An 18,988-nucleotide genomic window follows, 5' to 3' on the forward strand; every position below is an offset into this window, starting at 1 on the left:
GCTCCATTTCTTTGCCATTTTTCTCATACTTGGGTAAAGGAATCAAGAATGTAATTTCTGATCAAGTACAATTTACTTTTCAAACAAGTGAAGAAATTTGCTACCATAAATTTAGTTTAATCCTTTATCCAAGTGTGAGCAAACAAAGTTTGCACCTGAAAGTATCTTCAGGACTGGGGTAAGGTGGTACAACACCAGGCACTCCTTGCAAAGGTGGAGCAAGCTACCAACTCTCCTATCTCTAAATCCAGAGTAATTTATTAAAAAAGGGTGGCACACCAATTGGCAACTCCTATAGGTAGAGATGACCTGCTAATGCTTCTGCCTGGTATCTCCACTTGGGCCTGGCTCCCACTGAAGAGACTTCAATAAAGGTCGAAACTAGTCTGGGTTGTTGCCTTTCCCTTAATGCATAACATTAGACATATCTGCAAGGAGATGTGTTTTGCATTATGGAAGATACTGAGATAGGAGAGTTAGTAGCTTGCTCCACCTTTGCAAGGAGTGTCCTGGTGTTGTACCACTTTACCCCAGTCCTGAAGATATTTTCAGGCGCAAACTTTGTTTGCTCACACTTGGATAAAGGATTAAACTAAATTTATTATACTCTAACCAAGTGAAAAATAAACTTTCAAAAAATTTGCTACCAGTGTTATAATAATATGGCGATACACCATTTTGCTACTTGTCTGTGGAAAGAATTGTATCTCCATGAGTCTAGTCTCCTCGAAAAAGATTTCAATGCTTGTCTGGGTACTCTTTGAGGATTCCTCTTGATCTCTTAGCAGAAGTAGGTGCATGCTGGTTGGTATCTACTGCTGAGTAAAGCAGAGGCTCGGCATGTGGAATTTTTGTGTGCAGCCATGTAGAGCTAAGGTTTAGCATAGTTACAGTTTTTCTTCCTGTTAGTGAGTGGAGTCAGTGTTTGGTGCATGGTAAGATTGCATGTCGCTGCAGAGCTATGGTTTGGAATAGGTGGGCTTTTGCCTGCATCTGCAACATGCTGGGGTTGGGCTTGGCATTTTCAAGTGCAGCCAAGGGATTCATAAGAGATCAATTTTTACAAGAGAAAGAATGACCTTTTAGATATTTTTTATACTCTGGTGATTTGAACACCTTTATAACCCCCATAACAGTCAAAAAATGGTCTCAGTAATGATCATTCCTATAATGCATCTGAAAGGGAGTGTGCTGTGCAGCACGAGATATCAAAATTTGATGCGAAGGCATCTCATGAATATACAAATAGCCTGGTTGCGATGTTACTTCCAATGTAATTATTTTATTATTATTTTTAAATATTTAGTACTATGATTTAATATATTTGATATGCAGTTCTTTCCTACCATCACTTGGGGAAAAGAAAGATACCTTATATTATACTTCTTAATGATCTAAAAAAAATGATTAGCTAGAAAATAAGTTCTACTTATTTTCTAGAATAGCAAATCCACCGACAGTTGTAAACAAAGGAATATCATTTTTATCCATTTAAGATCATATATCCAGGGATGAGCATCCATAGCTCAGTCATTATAGAGGAAGCCCTTTGGTCAGAAAGACCTGGGTTCGATTCCAATCAGTGATGTGAGGAAACTTTATCTGGTCTCTTTCTACGAAAGGCGAGTTAGCCGGTCTCATACGGAAGTAGGGAGTTTTTTCACATGGCAACTCAGGTTTTTTTTGCCCCCCAGAACAGACAAACCAGTCCCGTGAACACAAATGGATTACAGTCATGAATATCGCCCTTATGGATGCAGCAGAGAAGTGATGAATTGGCTGCATTAATTCATCATGAGCCCCTTAACTAGGGAGGACTCAACCCATCCTAAGGGATGGATGGGAAGGATAGAAGATATCCAGGGATATGCATGGGAGGATTAAAACAAAGCTTAAACCTTGCAACTTTCAATCAACTTCCCTTTTTTCATTTTCTTTATAACAATGGCCTTCTTTCTTTCTTTCTCTCTCTCTCGTTTTTCCAAGAATTAAAGTATATTCCCAAAATGGTATGTATTTAAGTTCTGCAATGTTTTGTGTATAGGATTAATTATGAGACATGTTAAAAAATAACAAGCTTGTTATATATTTGCATTTCATCAGAATTTTTAAGTGATGTGTAAAACATGATAGCCACCAGTAGTAGTGCAATTTTGTCATTAAAAATCTTATTATATCAATAACTGTCTTAAAATATCCATATGTTCTTTTGTGAGATCTATTATGATACTTATGAATTGTAAAACTGATAACACTCCACTCAAGTGAAAATGTCAAATATAAAATTTAATTGAAAAAATCCTAAATAAACTTATTTAAAATTTTCTGTATTTTAATTAAATTAACATTTAACAGAATCAAATTTAGCTTTGTTTGTGCACTTCTGGGATAAGGTTGAATACAAAGACAGTCTTTCACAAAAAAAAATTAATTAATTAAAAAAATAAATAAAATCTGCTATTTATTTAAAATATTTTTTTTAGAATAACCACGTTCATTACCAATCTTTGAAACCAGCTGATCTGAAGAACAAATAACTCAGTTAATGGCCAATGGGAAATAAAACTTTAATTGTTCGTATTAGTTTTTTTATCACTATAAAGTTATAAAAAAGCTACTTAAGTATAAAGAGCTAATAAGCTTCATTTCGGCAATGAAATTTAAGTAATGTAATTAATTTAATTTAATTTAAGTTAATTTAAGTAATGTTATAAAAAAGATTTTCATATATGTTTCAATCTGTACACATAAAAACTTTAAAAAATCGCAAAGCAGGAAAAAGTTATTCATATGAATAACTTAAGTGTTAGCAACTATGCATAATCAATATCATAAATATTTTCAAAACTTGAATTCTATAAATAAAACACACATACTCTGAATATTTGCTTTTAATTACATTCTACTTACCCCAAGACTGGTCTTCCTACCAATGTAAAATCTTTACTTCCAACAAGTAAAACCTAAGAACAAAAATCATAAATAAAATGGAATGGAAATAGTAGAAGAAATAAGAGAACTGATGAATAATATTTGACCTATTCAGAAGCTGTCAATAACAAACTAGTCATAAAATCATAATTCTGTTAAAATATCATAATACCTGGCATGCTTCCCAAGGATACATACTAAAAATCGTCATCATAATCATGAAACAAAAACTGAAATGACTCTAAATGTTTACAGAGATCCTTAATTTTGATTCCATCAGCGAGACATTGTTATCATAATTTTAGACTGTTGTCATATCATACCAACAAAAACTATGTGGTTATAGCAAGAGAAAATTTTTTCAACCAGTTCTTGAACAACTGGTTGAAAAAATTTTCAACCAGTTCAAGAACTGGTTGAAAATTTTAGACTGTTGTCATATCATACCAACAAAAACTATGTGGTTATAGCAAGAGAAAATTTTTTCAACCAGTTCTTGAACCTTCGAGTGAAAATTACTGTGCTACAATATACATTATGACTAAATATAGAGATAGTACAGTAGCAGACTCATAATATACACTTGGAACCAGTCTAATGAAGAGCATACTTACATAAAAATGCAATGAGTGTCAAAAATTGCAGTTTTTGAAATATAACATTTTGTATAATTTTAAACTATAAATGGTGTTGACTAAAACAAAAATTAAAATGAAAAATTTTAAATATATTGTGAATACTAAACTTTATTACATTTTCACCAGTCAGTCAAGAATTATTACTGTCAATCTGAATCATTACGTAAAAAAAATTGAAACCAAAGCAAAATTAAGCCATAGATTTATTAAATTTCATCTATAGAGAAAGGGGTGGTACTGTTATATCAGATAGGGATCATGCTGTACTGAGCTAGAAAGTGGATAAGTGTATCAATATTCCATTTAGAAAATGGTTACATATTGAACTTCAAAACAGAAAATTATGACCAACTGAGAAGAATGCTATGTTTGATCCCATGATATCAGTTGCTACATGAGAAGGATATCTGCAGTGTTTAAAGAATGAAGTTTAAAGAATTAACAGAGTGGGAGTGAAATCGATGCGATGTGCAATTTTACTGAGTGAGATTCTGAAGAAAATGATGATGTGGAAGGCCAATACATCAAAGATTGTGAATATAGCTTAGAAGGATAATTGCAATATCGAAACAAACATTGGCATTTAAGAATGAGAAAGTCATTTTCCCTATTTACAAGGCTTTGATATAACCTCATCTGGACTACTGCACACAGATCTGAATCTCAAGGTGAGACAGATGTAGTGAAGAGAGAGAGAGTGTGTGCAAAGGAGAACGTTACAGATGATATTGAGACTGTGGAATGTAGATTATGGGAAGAAACTGGGATTTTGTGTGCAAAACAGGAGAAAAATCAATGATATGAATGAGACCCTATAACCCTTCTGAAAGGGTTATACAGGATATCATTAAATGCAATTTTTCATTTTATAGAGAGTGGAGAAAGTACAAGAGGGCATCTATGGAAGTCGAGAATGAATGCAGCCAAGAAAGGAGCAAGAGCTAGATATTTCTCTCAGCGTGGTGCATAACTGGAATGGCTTGTCTTTTGAGGTTGTGAGTGCAGATAGTGTGAATGAATCCAAGAGAAAGTATGGCATGGTATGAGTGATATGTGGCCTCCCTCTATAAGTCCTTGACTTTGAGGTCTCTTGTAATAATAATAATATATGCAGCAATAACCATTCACAGTACTAATGTGTTATAGGTTTACAATTTCATGTCACACAAGACTTTTCTCTATCTGCATAGTGAAATTCTGCCTCTCCCCCTTTTTTTTTGTAAATGGTCTGATTAAAAATTAAGATGGCAATAAACAATATCAAGCAGTAGCAACTTGCATTTGTCAACAATATGCAACTGTTATCAGCATACTGATAACAGTTCAGAAGCTTTTTATCCCTCATGCTAATAAACAGGAAGTGAGAGCAGTTCTCCGGGGTTTCAGCAAGCTACACGATTTGCTTATGTTTCATAATACACTATGATATTATATATCAAAATATATCCAGTGAAAATGTTAAAGAAATGAGTAACAATATGAGTCAATTAAAAAATTTTTAAAATAATTAAAAAAATAAAAGTAAAAAAAAAGTTTTACCAATTCAAATAATATACAAAGTCCTACCTTTTCTAAATGTATCTTTTCTCCAAGATTTATATCAACAAATGACTGCAACACGATAATATCTTCAGCAGTGATTTTAAACTGTTTTCCAGTTATGTGAACAACAGCAAAAAGGCGACCATGACTTCTATTTCTGATTTGGTCATTTACAAACTCGATAACATCTACAAAATAAAAAATTTACTTAACATTTATAACATACCATTTCAAATTAAGGAAATTATGTGGAAATTTTAAAAATTAACATTATTGGGCATGCCATTAATGATATGTGATATGCAATGCAAAGTTTCTCCCAACCAAGTCAACTTAGCTATTAAACAAGTCATACCCATGATTCACCTTTCTACAAAACAACTGTAGATCAGGCTGATACTGCCACCTTACATAAGCATATTTTTCTTAGAGGAAATGCCAACTAGACTGCTAGTGGAAGATGACTTTCACTGTTCAGTGAAACTATTACCCTACTCACTGGAGGCCTGAAGTGGCTTTTGCCATGTTATCTCCAGAGTAGAGTCTCTGGAGATAGAGACCTCCATGCATGACACCATTCATGGGCATGCTCAACACACCATAATTAATAGTAAAGCCAATATTGCCAGCCTGGTTGTCCAAGTGGTTAGCATATCTGGCCGTGGGTTCAAATCACACTGTCAGCTTAGATGTTTATAATTATCTTTAGATATAAGAGATAAATTTCATTGTTCCACTTATTGGAGGCCTAAAGTGGCTTGAAACTATGTTTAGTTTCTAGAAGAGAGCTTCTGGACTATGTAAAAAAAAAATTTTTTTTTTAAATTATAAAAATCAATAAAAATAAGGAGCACTGCCAAGAACAAGCAGGATACATGGAGTTTCGGCACTTCTTGTCATGTCTACAAGTCTTTCACTTTCCTACATGTGTTTCTGACATTTGAAAGTTTTTCAAAAAACTTTCACATAAAATAAAAACAAAAAAAAACTGCAAAAAACAAAATCCTATGCAAAATAAAAAAACCTTTTGCATCAGCTTCATCAACATCTGGATCCTCAAAATAAACATCCATTAATGACGTACACCACCACTTACGTGCACCAAAACCTCAACTACAGTTGAGGTTTTAATGACTGTATGTGCCAATGTTTCTTTCAACATAGCAATGATCTTCTGAGTTGTATCTGTAATTTTTGCTGTAACCCTTCAACTTCAAATTCCTATCAACCATAACTTCAAGATTCCTAGCCTCATCAGTTTCTCGCCACTGGAAATATCATCAAACCAAAAGGCATAACTTTACGCTTCCTAACATTGAATTGACAGCCATTATCATTTGTCCACAATTCCAGCCTATTCAAATTGTTTTGCAAGTGCTGTATAATAATATCCCTAATTGTCCTACCTATCTCTGCATCATCAACAAATAACTGTTAGGTCCTTCCCTATATCATTAATGTATTGATCGAATATGAATACCAAGAATGGATCCCTGGGGTACACTGGACACCTTAAATCTGGCAGATTTTCCCCTCCTCCTATATACCACTTTCTGATACCTATTCATCAACCATTCATTTAATCAACAGTAGTACATATTCCAATCCTATATTCTCCAGTTTATGCAAGAACCTTTCATGTGGTATCCTATTAAATGCCTTAGCAAAGTCCAAAAATATCATAGTGTATTCATTTCTGTTATATAAGCTCAGCACATTATAATAAAATATGAGCTATTACTAAAACATTATCTGCTACACTCTTTACACTAGATTCCAGTTACTTCATGGCTTTTTTCATATACTTACATCTGCAATTGCAGGAATGTCAGAGAAATTTAGTCTTACTCATGATAGATGCCCAGTTGGGCACCCAAAAGATCTGAATGCAAAGTGTACAGGTTAACCCATTCAGCAGATTTATAACTGTGCTCACTGACATTCATATCATTCTTGCTTTATTAAAATCCCTTCAAGCCTAAAAAAAGAATGAGTTATATACTTTCCACTTTTAATAGAAAAGAAAAGCAGATTTAGTGGAATCTTTGTTAAATATAAGTAAGATGGTTAAAATTAAGAAAGAAGATAAATAACTAGTGGAGGAGAGGAAATCAATAAAGATTTAGTACATGGCTGCTGTTGCTCAGTCATTAATGACAATGTAATTTGGTTAGAAAGACCTAGGTTCAAATCCTGCCTAGGAGGCAGTATAAAGGCAGAAGGGGTTAACTTGTCTCAAGGATGTTTTAATCCCATAAAATGAACAAATAAAAAATATACATATATTATAAGCAATTCAGAGATGTGCAAAGTTTACACATCTCTGAGATTTCTGAGAAGATGAGATGAACAGGTAATTCAGTTCATTTTTTAAAAATTTAACATTTCCATTCACAAACAACAATATAGCAGGCAGGACAGATGATTTGATGAATTTTATTCACTAATGTTATCAATGATAATAAATCACAACAGCACAACATATTACTGGCCAAAATAAATATTTATTTAGTATTTTCTAAAATAAAGAGCCAAAAGGCTTCAGTTTGGTGATGCAAAATTATATAAATAAAGTGGATATAAAATCCAGCATTATTTCAAAGCTGAATGTAGAAACTATGAAAGTTTTGTAAAAAAGTTGATCAGAGAGCTTACAGGAATAAATACACTCACTGGCATTCACGAGTTGCCTTAGCGCGGACCACTTAGAAGACAAACACTGCACAAGCATCTATATATTTGCCTTACACAGATCCATTTTGATAAGGTTTCACTGGCATGACAGCTGTTTCAAACCTTAATCCACACTAAGGCAACTCGTGAATGCAGGTGAGTGTATTCCCGTAAGCTCTCTGTCAACTTTTTTTAATGAAACTTTCAGTTTCTATATTCAGCTGTGAAATAATGCTGGATTTAATATCCACTATTTTTTATATAATTTTTTATCGCCGAACTGAAGCCTTTTGGCTCTTTATTTTAGAAAATATTTTCATGCACTGACCAAGAGTTTGCTTACGGAAAATACACCTCTACAACATTTCAAGTTCGTTAGTACTGAACAAGAGTTTTTGCTCTCTTAAGGTTTCTTCCGAGTCTAGCTCTCGGTGAGGGAAGGGGAGCTAAAGATTTTGGGGGGTTGCCTTGAGAGAGCAACTTGAGTCTCCAGGGAAAGTGTCTTCCGGCGTGACTGTGTGAAGCTTTGTCGATGGATGCTTTTCCCTGGAATATGAGAGTGGTTCTGCTCAGTGGTAGAGTGAGCCTGTCATCGAGTGGAACCAACGCTGAGTTAGACGATCTTTCGGTCACTCATAGGAAGTGGTCCAGGCAATCACCTAATTTTTAGAGGGCTTTAACCATCTTACTGGCCATTATGGATCAAATACGCATCCTCGTATATTTCGATGTAATATCAATGGTATTACAATTTTAATACGCACGTCATATCTATGATAATCTTGATGTCTATAGACGTCTTGGCAGGTAGCATGGTTAATTAAGTATCTGCCTGGTCTATGAGGAGAACCAACCAGTTTAAAACAATTGTCAGACCAGTGAAACCTTATCAAAATGGATCAATAAAAGCTGAATATATAGACGCTTGGAGAGTGTTTGTCTTCTAAGTGGTCCATGCTAAGGTAACTTGTGAGTGTATTCCTCTAAGCTCTCTAGTCAACTTTTTTTTTTTTTTTTTAATGAAACTTTTATAGTTTCTACATTCGGCTTTGAAATAATGCTGGATTTAATATCCACTTTATTTATATAACTTATTAGTAGTTAAAAACACTGTTCGGATTTGAGGATATTTGGCAAATGTTGATTCATAACGCTGCAGAAAGTAAGTAATTTTTTTCAAATTTTTGATAATAATATGAAGTAACTGTTTTATAAGTTTGCAAGACAATGAATTATTTAGAAGTAAAACACGTATATTTCCTTAAACTATATATTGTTCATATGGCACCTATGTGTAGCAAAATAATGGCAGCTAAAGACGTCTTTGTTGGGTGAGTTACATTTGCATGATTTTGTCTAGTGTAAAATTTGCAAAAGTTTCATTGCAAAAGTTGAAAGATTTGTGGAAGGAGAGTGAAACTGGTAAGTGAGTGTGTAATGAATGTTTTGAGAGTGAATGCAGAGAGAACAAATTATGAGGATATTTGGTAAATATTGATTCATAATGCTGTAGAAAGTACACAATTTTTTAGTAGAGAGTACTGATAGACCAGAAAATGTAAATATCGATGAAAATACTGAAAGTGCAGTGATGGAAGTTCAAGAAAACTTTTCTCAATTCAATTAATATTCTCGGTCTCCAGAAGTATTGCCACTGCTTGTGTACAATGTAGTGTGACACTGTCATCCATAAAAATAAATTATTTGCCTACAGCACCACAGAACAATCACTGCAAACATTGAAGAACTTTGTTGCAATATTGTTCATCAGTCATAGTCCCTTTTTTCAGCACCTGTAGTTCAGTGTTTGTCCATTAAGCATAAGGTCTCACCACACCATGGCCCTAGCATTGCCATATCTATCCCTTTGCAGAACATTCTCATGATGGTAAAGCAGTAGCACTTTCACGCCAGATCAAGTGATGAGAAATGGAGGAAAGACTAAAATGACAACTGTAAAGAGTTGTCTTGGTGTCTTGTCCAATTTTTATGGATACAACACTGCTGAAAAACATGCTCTATGATGAGCTGTGAATAAAGGGATGCAAACTACAAGCATTCGGCATATAGGCTTACTTGTTGACTTACAAGTTGACATGCTGTGGAGTGTCAATTATGTTTTGTTGTTATCTGTCTTCATGCTCCATAGTAGAAAGAGTGGGCAACCTCTTAGTGATCATCTGGAAAACATGCCATTAATTTGAAACACTGTCCAGAGCCTGGATACAACACTATGCCAGATTCCAAACTCTCTGGCAATATCGTAATGCTGCAGCCTTCTTCAAGCTTTCCAATAATTCTTCCCCACATGAAATCATCTAGATGATGTCTTTGAGACACTATAATACATCAAAGTTTGCAACTTTATTCCTTAGTGAAAAGAGCTGCTTCCAAATACAATTCGCTTAGCACAACCTTTTGCCTTTTATCCTGTTCAGTGCTACTGCTCATCATCATCATCAAATTCCTGCCACGTACCCTCAAGGGGTGTACAGGATATGACAGTACTACATGAAAAAATTACATCATTACTAACTTCCTATCTACAATTTTCCTCCAAATCAGTCTGTTACTTGTCAAGACTCCAACATTATCAGATCTTATATTTCTATCGTCTAAGGCACTTTGTACTGTATCAATCCACCTATATCTTGGTCTTCCTCTGGGTCGTTTTCCTGCCAACCTGGCAGAGAACACTTGTTTTGCTAATCTTTCCTCTCCCATTCTATTTAAGTGACCATACCATCTGAGATTAGCTCTGCTAACGCATTCCTGGATGCTGACAATGTCAAGTTCTTTCCTAATATCCTCATTTTTAATATGATATTGCCATTGATGCCATCTGTTCACGCCTCTAATCTTTCTCAGGACTCTCATATCTGCGGTCTCTAGTCTTTGGTCAAGTGTTTTACTTTTGACCCAGCTCTCAGATCCATAAGTTAAAATTGGTTTGAACACAGTCTTGTATATAGCTAATTTAGTGTTCCGACTAATTTCTTTCTTATTCCATATGAATTTATTCAATTGACTCCCCACGATACCAGCTTTGCTGATTCTGTTGTCGATTTCTATATTTAGTTTACCATCTTCAGTAAAAATTGTGCCTAAGTAGCTGAAATGTTTTACTTGTTCCACAGGTTCTCCATTCACAACACAGTTGACATTTTCAATGATTCTGCCTATTTTCATTGTCTTTGTCTTTTTATTGCTGACCTTCATACCATATCTATTACAACAGCTATTCAATTTAGTCAGAGAATCTTGCAGACTTGTAGCGGATTTATTTAGAAGTATAACATCATCCGCATAAAGCAAAGAGCAGACATTAACATCTCCAATTTGGATATCAGGTTTAATACCACATTCCTTCATAATGTGATCCATATAGATAATGAACAACAGAGGGGATAATGTACATCCTTGTCTCACACCAGATTTAACATTAAACCATCTTCCTGTACTTCCTTCAATTCTAACTGCTGACTCACAATTCAAATAAAGACTAAGTATTGCTTGATATAATGCCCCATTGACACCATATAACTGCAGCGTATTGAATAGCTTCTCTCTTGGCACCTTGTCATATGCCTTTTCCAAATCGACAAAACTTAAATACAGATCTTTGTTATATTCCCATGCTTTCTCGACTATTTGTCGTAAAGTGAAGATCTGATCCTGACAGCCTCTATTTGGCCTGAATCCAGCTTGTTCTTCACCAAGCTTTTCTTCCACAATTCTTCTCAACCGTTTCTCAAGTATACTTGCATAGATCTTGCCAGGAACACTCAGTAGGGAAATACCTCTGTAATTCTCACATTCAGTTTTATTTCCCTTTTTATATATGGGTACTATGAGAGCTCTACTCCAATCATCGGGAATTCGTCCCTCTGTCCAGGCTTTCTGAACTATGCAGTGCAGCCACTGTAAGACTCTTATACCACCATACTTCAGCATTTCTGGTCGAATATCATCTACTCCTGCTGCCTTTCCACATTTCAAGCCTTTGATGGCTTTTTCTACTTCAAGTATGGATATGTATTCCTGACTGCATGCCTGGTCAGTGTTTTTTATCACTGTGCTGTCATCACTGCTTGTTTCATTTAGCAGTTTTTCAAAGTAATTACTCCATACTTCAAGGATATCTTTTTCTCCTGTTTTCATTTCACCTTTATCATCTCTAATTCCTTTTACAGCACTCTTTCCTCCATTCCTAAGCTTCTTCAACAACCTCCAGAATATTTTGCCACCTTCTTGATATTTATTTTCTATATTCTTGCCAAAGTCCTCCCATGACTTTTGTTTAGCTAGTTTTACACACTGTTTAGCTTTCTTACATTTGTCTCTGTATTCTGTAAGAGTAAAAGCTGACTTATTTGCCAGGAACTTTTGATATGCTTTCTTCTTTTCCTTCACTGCCTCTTTAACTTCCTGTGTCCACCAGGGAGTTCTGATTTTTTTATCCTTGCACACAACCTCACCACATGCCTCTCTGGCAGAATCAATCAATGTTTCCTTCAGAGTTTGCCACTGAATCTCCAAGGTTTGATTCCTGTTCTCAAACTCTTCCATTTTCTTTTCAATAATCTTTCTGTATTTTAGTCTACAGTTTACATCTGAGAGCTGCTCAACTTTTATTCGCTTTAAAACTTTCTTACATGTTATTCTTTTCAATATGAAATTCAATTTTATCCTGCTCAAGACTAAATAGTGATCACTTCCAATTTCAAATCCTCTGTACACTCTGGTGTCCTGCACCAGGGAGAAAACATCACTATCAACAATAACATAGTCAATGAGACTTTTCTTATTCCTAGCCTCTTCTCTCTATTTGAATTTGTGCACATTTTTATGTTGGAACATGGTGTTAGTAATAACCAGTCCATGTTCTGAGCAGAAATCCAACAGATATTTGCCATTATTATTAGCTTTGCTCTTTTCTCCAAATTTTCCCAAAATATTTTTGTATGTCGCACAATGATTTCCTACTCTACTATTTAGATCCCCAACAAGGACCAACTTTTCCTTTTTCATTGTGTCAGTTGCTTTTTCTAAAGCCTCAAAAAATTCCTCCACTTCTACCTTAGTAGAACCTTCTGTGGGACCATAGGCACAAATAAGTCTCATTGTCCAGTTCCCCATTCTCATATTTGCCCACATTACTCTACTTGAGACTGACTGCCATTCAAGAAGATTAGCCTCGTATTTTGTGTTGAATACTATGGCTACTCCTTCTTTTCCTTGATTGTCATTGCCTGAATATAACATTTTGTATTTATTGCTCAGAAAGATCTCGCCAGTTTTGGTCTTTTTTGTTTCAGTCACCCCTATTATGTCGATCTGGTGCTTATCTAATTCCTCAGCTAGCTCCATTTCTTTGCCATTCAGGCTTCTTACGTTGATAGTACCGATCTTTAACTCTGGTGATGTTGAGTTGGGGTTTGTTTTCAGATTTGTTCCAGTAGCTGACTTTTCGCTGTTCGCCCTGGTTCCCTGGCGAAAACAACGGGGGCCTTGTTTAACCGGGCGACGCCCCAGCCGGCATGAAATTTTGTCATGTTGCACCATCATTTTTTTATTTTGGTTTAACCAATAAGAATACAATTTGGTCGGCTAAATCCCAAATTGCCAGCCCATCCTCGTTCGTTCAGTATCAAAGTAGATACCCAACAGGGTGCACCACGAGAAGGTGAGGATTGGACATTAGGTCAGAAGCCCTGGTCGGTTCTCCACATTCCTTTAAAGGCTATGTGGAGGTCTCCTCCCAGTTATACAGCTTTGACCCTTAAGCACCCCTTTCTACTTGAAATCATCAGTTATACATATTTCCACAAGCTTATTTATCTGAATCTGCAGCTGATCTTCAGAAATAGTATTCATCCTTAGGTTTTAGACACCAGTGTAGTTAATCAAGGTGATGAAGAGTTTGCAGGATGATTTAAGGCTTACAGTATGGGCAAAACATAATGGATGTCAATTTAACGTGGAAAAGTGTGAAGTTATGAATTTTGGTACACAAAGATTACAAGCTGTGTACAACACTGAGGTAAATGTATACCCCAGGAATTGATGAAGCCAGAGATTTGGGGATAGTAGTAGATTGAGAGTTGAAATTTATATAGCATAGAGCTAAAGTAGCCAGGATAGCTCACAGGATTACTTGGTTGTTGAAGAACACATTAAAAAGCAGAGATAAGGTAGTTATCCTACCTCTTTATAACACCTTGATATGACCACATCTGAATTGGATTACTGTGCTCAGGTCTGGTCATCTGGGTTTCTTGGGGATGAGGAAGTGGTGGAGAGGATCCAAAGGTGAGTGGTCTGTGGAATGCTCCCTCTGAGGATAATCAAGAGTTTGTGGATTGCAAAACTTTGTGGGGGAAAAAAGGGGGGATATGATGGAAACATTTAAGTTACTAAAAGGATTTTATAGGACTGATGTAGGAGAAATATTTCAGCACTTGACTAAAGGGGCAGAACAAGAAGTCATCCCTGGAAGTTTGGTAAGAGTGTGGTTAGCAAGGGCATGAATGGAATGGATTACCCTGAGTGAGTTGCGAGTGCTTTTTCATAGTTTGGGTCTCCCACGATCCATGGAAGCACCTGTGCAATAATAATAATATGCACACTATAAACAAGTATGGTTCTGTCCTTATGATGGTAACATTATGGAGAGCTGTATCTGAAAATATTCAAAAGCCACACATTGCCTGAGTCTGGTGGAATTTATCAGTACACACCTTTTTAGTACTGAAAAACAAATCACATATTGTATCCTCCTATGTTATAATAAATCTCTTCCCATTTCATAATGTAAGGGATATTTCTGAAAAGATAGCCAAGGCATGTACAGAAATATAATCTGCACACCATTAATAAACCATTTGTTTTCTAAGGATCCATCTTTTGTGCATTCTAATATCTCTTGCCAAAGGATACCTAACCTAGAATCCCACCTTTTTGACCTTAAAATTTATTTGCAACATTTTGTTTCATTAATCTGCTGCCTTTGCTGTTCTCCCAATTCTGAAAATCATTCTGACCTATTTGACTTCCTATCTTTAAAGCTTCGTTCAGTCAAAATTTCCAAACACCAAAGTCATCCTTCTTGGTGATTTCCATGTCCATAATTCTAAATGGCTCCCTTTTTCAAATTTCACTGACCAAACTTGGTGGCGCAGCTAGAGCTTTTGTTGCCTAGGGAGTTTCCTGAGTTTGCCACCCCTCTCAATACACACCAAAAAATTACAAAAAGTCAAAACGACATTTAGGGAAATAAATTAAAACACTATGTTTATTTTAGTTGTAAGTATAGTTGTTAAAAACTAATTATTAAGTAATAAAAATTACTAAGTTAACATAAATAAAAGAATCGTCGAAAAATAAAATTATGTCTCAGATGAAAAGTGGCACCTGGGGCAGATTCCCCCCCCCCAGCTATGCCACTGACCAAACTGGAAGAGAGACAGAGATATTTGCTGTAAGCAATGATTTAAAATAGATCATTGAACTCCCTACCCAAATTCTTGACAATCCTCTTCATTTACCCAACACTATAGATCTTTTCTTAACTAGTTCTCCTTCCAGGTATTCTGTTCAGTTGACTGCTCCTCTTGACAATTCAGATCACAATCTTATCCAAGATTTCGTGTCTGGTGGAATGTCGTTCCTTCAGCCATTCACAATCTAACATGCCCTAGCATTACAACAATGAATTGGATGACTTCTACTCCTCTTTTTCATGGTCAGACTACTGTTTTTTCTTCAGATCCAGATACTTGTTGTGATCTTGTTACAGAAATAATCCATATTGGAGTGGAAACTTTCATTCCTCACTCTGTTTAATTTCCTCAACCCCTATCCAAACCACGGTTCTCCAAAAAGTGTGCCAAGGCTGTTAAAGAGAATTAAACAGCCTTTCACAAATGGCTTGAAACCAAAATCCCAGCTTCATTCACAGCCTACACATTGTCTGCAACACTTTTAAAATCACCATTAGAAGGACAAAGTCTAAATTCAACAAGGATCTGCATCATAAAATGCAGAAAACTCGCATGCCTTCTGGTCCCTCAACAAAGCTGTTGAACTCAACCTTTGTCCATCTTTGTACCCTAACAGTAGCATTGTAACATCACCTAAAACAAGACAGATGTTTTAGCTTCATTCTTTTCTGCCAATTCCTATATAGATAACCCTGGCAAATTACCTCCTTCCTTATTACCTAGAACATTGCATCTCATTCCTTCTATGACTTTCCATCAGAAGAATCTTGAACACCTTGAATACTACAAGTATCCAAGGTGTTCAAGATTCTTCACTAAACTGTGCTCAGCTGATATCTACACTTCAGCATGGAAGAAAGCTAATATACAACCAGTTCCCAAAAAAAAAAAAAAAAGTTATGTTTATTATCAAGCTACTGACCTATTGCACTCACGTCAGTTTTCTAAAGTAATGGTTATCAACAGTCAACTTCTCCAATACCTTGAGAACTGCTACCTAATTAGTGACTGCCAGCATGGATTTCACTACTCCAGATATACAGATCTCCTGCCTACATCATTCATATTTGAACACATTCCATGGGAAAAGTTTGGAAAAACCATTGCTCTTGACGTCCCCAAGGCTTTTGATAGGGTCTAACATCGAGGGCTCCTCAACAAGGTATCATTATTTAGACTGCCTTTGTTCTTGTGTAAATGGAATGCCAATTTTCTCTCAGATTGATCCCTATGTGTAATGGTGGATGGTGTTCTCTCCTCAGACCTTCCTGTCAATGCCAGTGTCCCTCAGGGCTCTGTCATTTCACCTGCCCTCTTTCTTATTTATATAAATGACCTGCTCTCATTGAATGCAAATCGTCCATAAGTTTGCTGATGCAAACTTATGAATAGGCTGATGCCTAGCACACTTCCTCATCCTACTCATATGACAAGCTATGCAATGCACAAACATCTGAAGCTTCAATATCAAGATCATCTATAACAAGCACCCTGAACACAGATCACAGTATTCTTGATTGGGGGTGAAAACAACATTGTCAACTTCAATGCTTAAAAAACAGTTTTGCTTATTTTCCCATAAAAAAAGGCTTTAGATATTCTTCATTTACTTTTGATAATGCTCAGCTAAACAGTCGAGACTAAATCTCTCTTCTCAGACTGACTCTTACTCCAAACACTTCCTGGCACATCATATCACTTCTATAGCATCAACAGCTTCCAAAAACTTGGCATCCTTTTCCAGTCAAGACATTACTTCTCTGCTGAACAGGTACTTACTCTGTATAAATCCCAAATCAGACCACCTTTGGAATATTGCTCTTATGTATGGGGTGGTGCACATAAAATCTCCTAAATTCTTGATGCTGCTTGGAAAAGGGCAGTCCAGTTAATAAATGATATTTCTCTCATAGATTCTCTTCAGCCACTTTCCCATAGAAGATCAGTTTCTGCATTATGTCTCTCTTCTACAGATATTTCTATGGTCATTGTTCAGATCTACTGGAACTCATGTTACAGCCACTGAACATCATTTTACAGTCGAACTGCATACTCACTGAACTTGCTACTCTCAGTTATCTTTCATTCCACCTCAATTCTGTGGAACAGTCTCCCTCATGAAGCATTTCCAAAGCACTATAATCTTGTATTTTAAGAATATCAACAGATTACACTATTCCTAACCCTGCCCTCACATGATATCCATTTGCTATAGGCCTTTCATGTATGGGATATATATATATATTCTTGTTTAATGCTTTATCCAAGTGCAAACAAACAAAGTTTGTGTATGGAGTATCCTCATGACTAGGCTACTTGTAATTATACACACCTCTCTCATATTTGCATCATCTTAGTATCTCATAATGCAAATATGAGAGAGGTGTGTATAATGCTGTGAATTATAGGAATGGCCACTAACCAGGCTTTATTGAGGCCTCATCAGTGTGGGAGCCAGAAGAGACACCTAGGTTTGAAGTAATGAAGAAGTCACATATTTCCCATATACTAGTGGTGAAAAGGTTTCACACTTCTTTATTAAAATACTCTGGATTAAAGCTAATTGTGGAAAGTTTTTTTCATTTGTATATTGCCCTTATATATACAAAGATACATCATGTGCAACCTTTGTTTGTTTACACTTGGATAAATGATTAAACAAGAAGAAAGATTTCTTCATAAGTTTCATTTAACTTATAACCAAGTAAAAAACTTTCTACAATTAGCTCTAATCCAGAGTTTAATAATAAGGTGTCACATTTTATTATTCATAATGTTCATCTTTAACTTGCTTACTTCCTGAGAATTAGAGGGGTTCTGCTTGGTGGTGGGTTTTTGCCTGTCATAGCGAGTCACTGCTCAATTCGGAAAAAAGAGCAGGCCCAGATTCCTTCATGACGGTCTTCCTCAGGGCTCTGTGTTATCCCCTATACTTTTTAACATCTATGTGTATGATCTACCTCATACCAGATCAAGCAAGTATATGTACACCGATGACTTAGCGATCTTACATCAATCCACCTCCTTTACCAACCTAGAATCAACCTTAAATACAGACCTGAACACCATGGAAGAGTACTTCAAGCAGTGGTACTTGAAGCCAAATCCAACGAAAACAGTGTCCTCAGTATTTCACCTGTACAATGCAGAGGCGAATTGACAACTCAACTTTTCCTTCTGTGGAAAAATGGTAGAACATGAGCCTCACCTAAAATACTTTGGAGTAAGCCTGGACAGAAGCTTAACCTATAAAAGGCACATCATCAACCTCTCCAATAAAATTAAAACCAGAAATAACATCATTTCAAGGCTTGCTGGAACAACCTGGGGTTGTGGTGTAGAAGTCCTAAGGTCATCTGCACTAGCCCTCACATTCTCTGCAGCAGAATATTGTGCCCCTGTCTGGGAAAGAAGTACACACACTAACATTATAGGCACCCAGCTAAACTCTACCATGTGCACAATTAGTGGGACAGTGAAAAGCACCCCTCTCTCCTGGCTGCCTGTTCTATCCAACATTGCTCCACCACACATATGGAAGACAAGCCTCGATTAAAGAATTTAATAAAGCAATGAGCAACCCACCTCTACACCAGACTCTCATAAGCCCACCTAGTCTTCGCCTCAAATCTAGAAAGCCTCTCTGGTCCATGGACGAACTCTCTTCAGCTGCGCTGCCATCAATATCTGACATATGGAGAG

General features: G+C 36.0%; 1 protein-coding gene across 1 annotated transcript in view; it reads right to left on the reverse strand.

The window, feature by feature from the left end:
• Positions 1 to 18,988, reverse strand: part of mRpL21 (mitochondrial ribosomal protein L21) — a 74,398-nt gene that overhangs the window by 38,486 nt on the left and 16,924 nt on the right. The window contains exons 3-4 of the mRNA XM_090413136.1: positions 5,136 to 5,299; positions 2,911 to 2,963 (exon numbers count right to left, since the gene is read on the reverse strand). Coding sequence (XP_090269262.1) covers positions 2,911 to 2,963; positions 5,136 to 5,299 — 217 coding nt within the window. The remainder of the gene's footprint in view (positions 1 to 2,910; positions 2,964 to 5,135; positions 5,300 to 18,988) is intronic.

Source organism: Typopeltis vanoorti, chromosome 23 (assembly GCF_054136105.1).
Source record: "Typopeltis vanoorti isolate ZY-2024b chromosome 23, IOZ_Tvanoo_1.0, whole genome shotgun sequence".
Taxonomy (NCBI): Eukaryota; Metazoa; Arthropoda; class Arachnida; order Uropygi; family Thelyphonidae; genus Typopeltis; species Typopeltis vanoorti.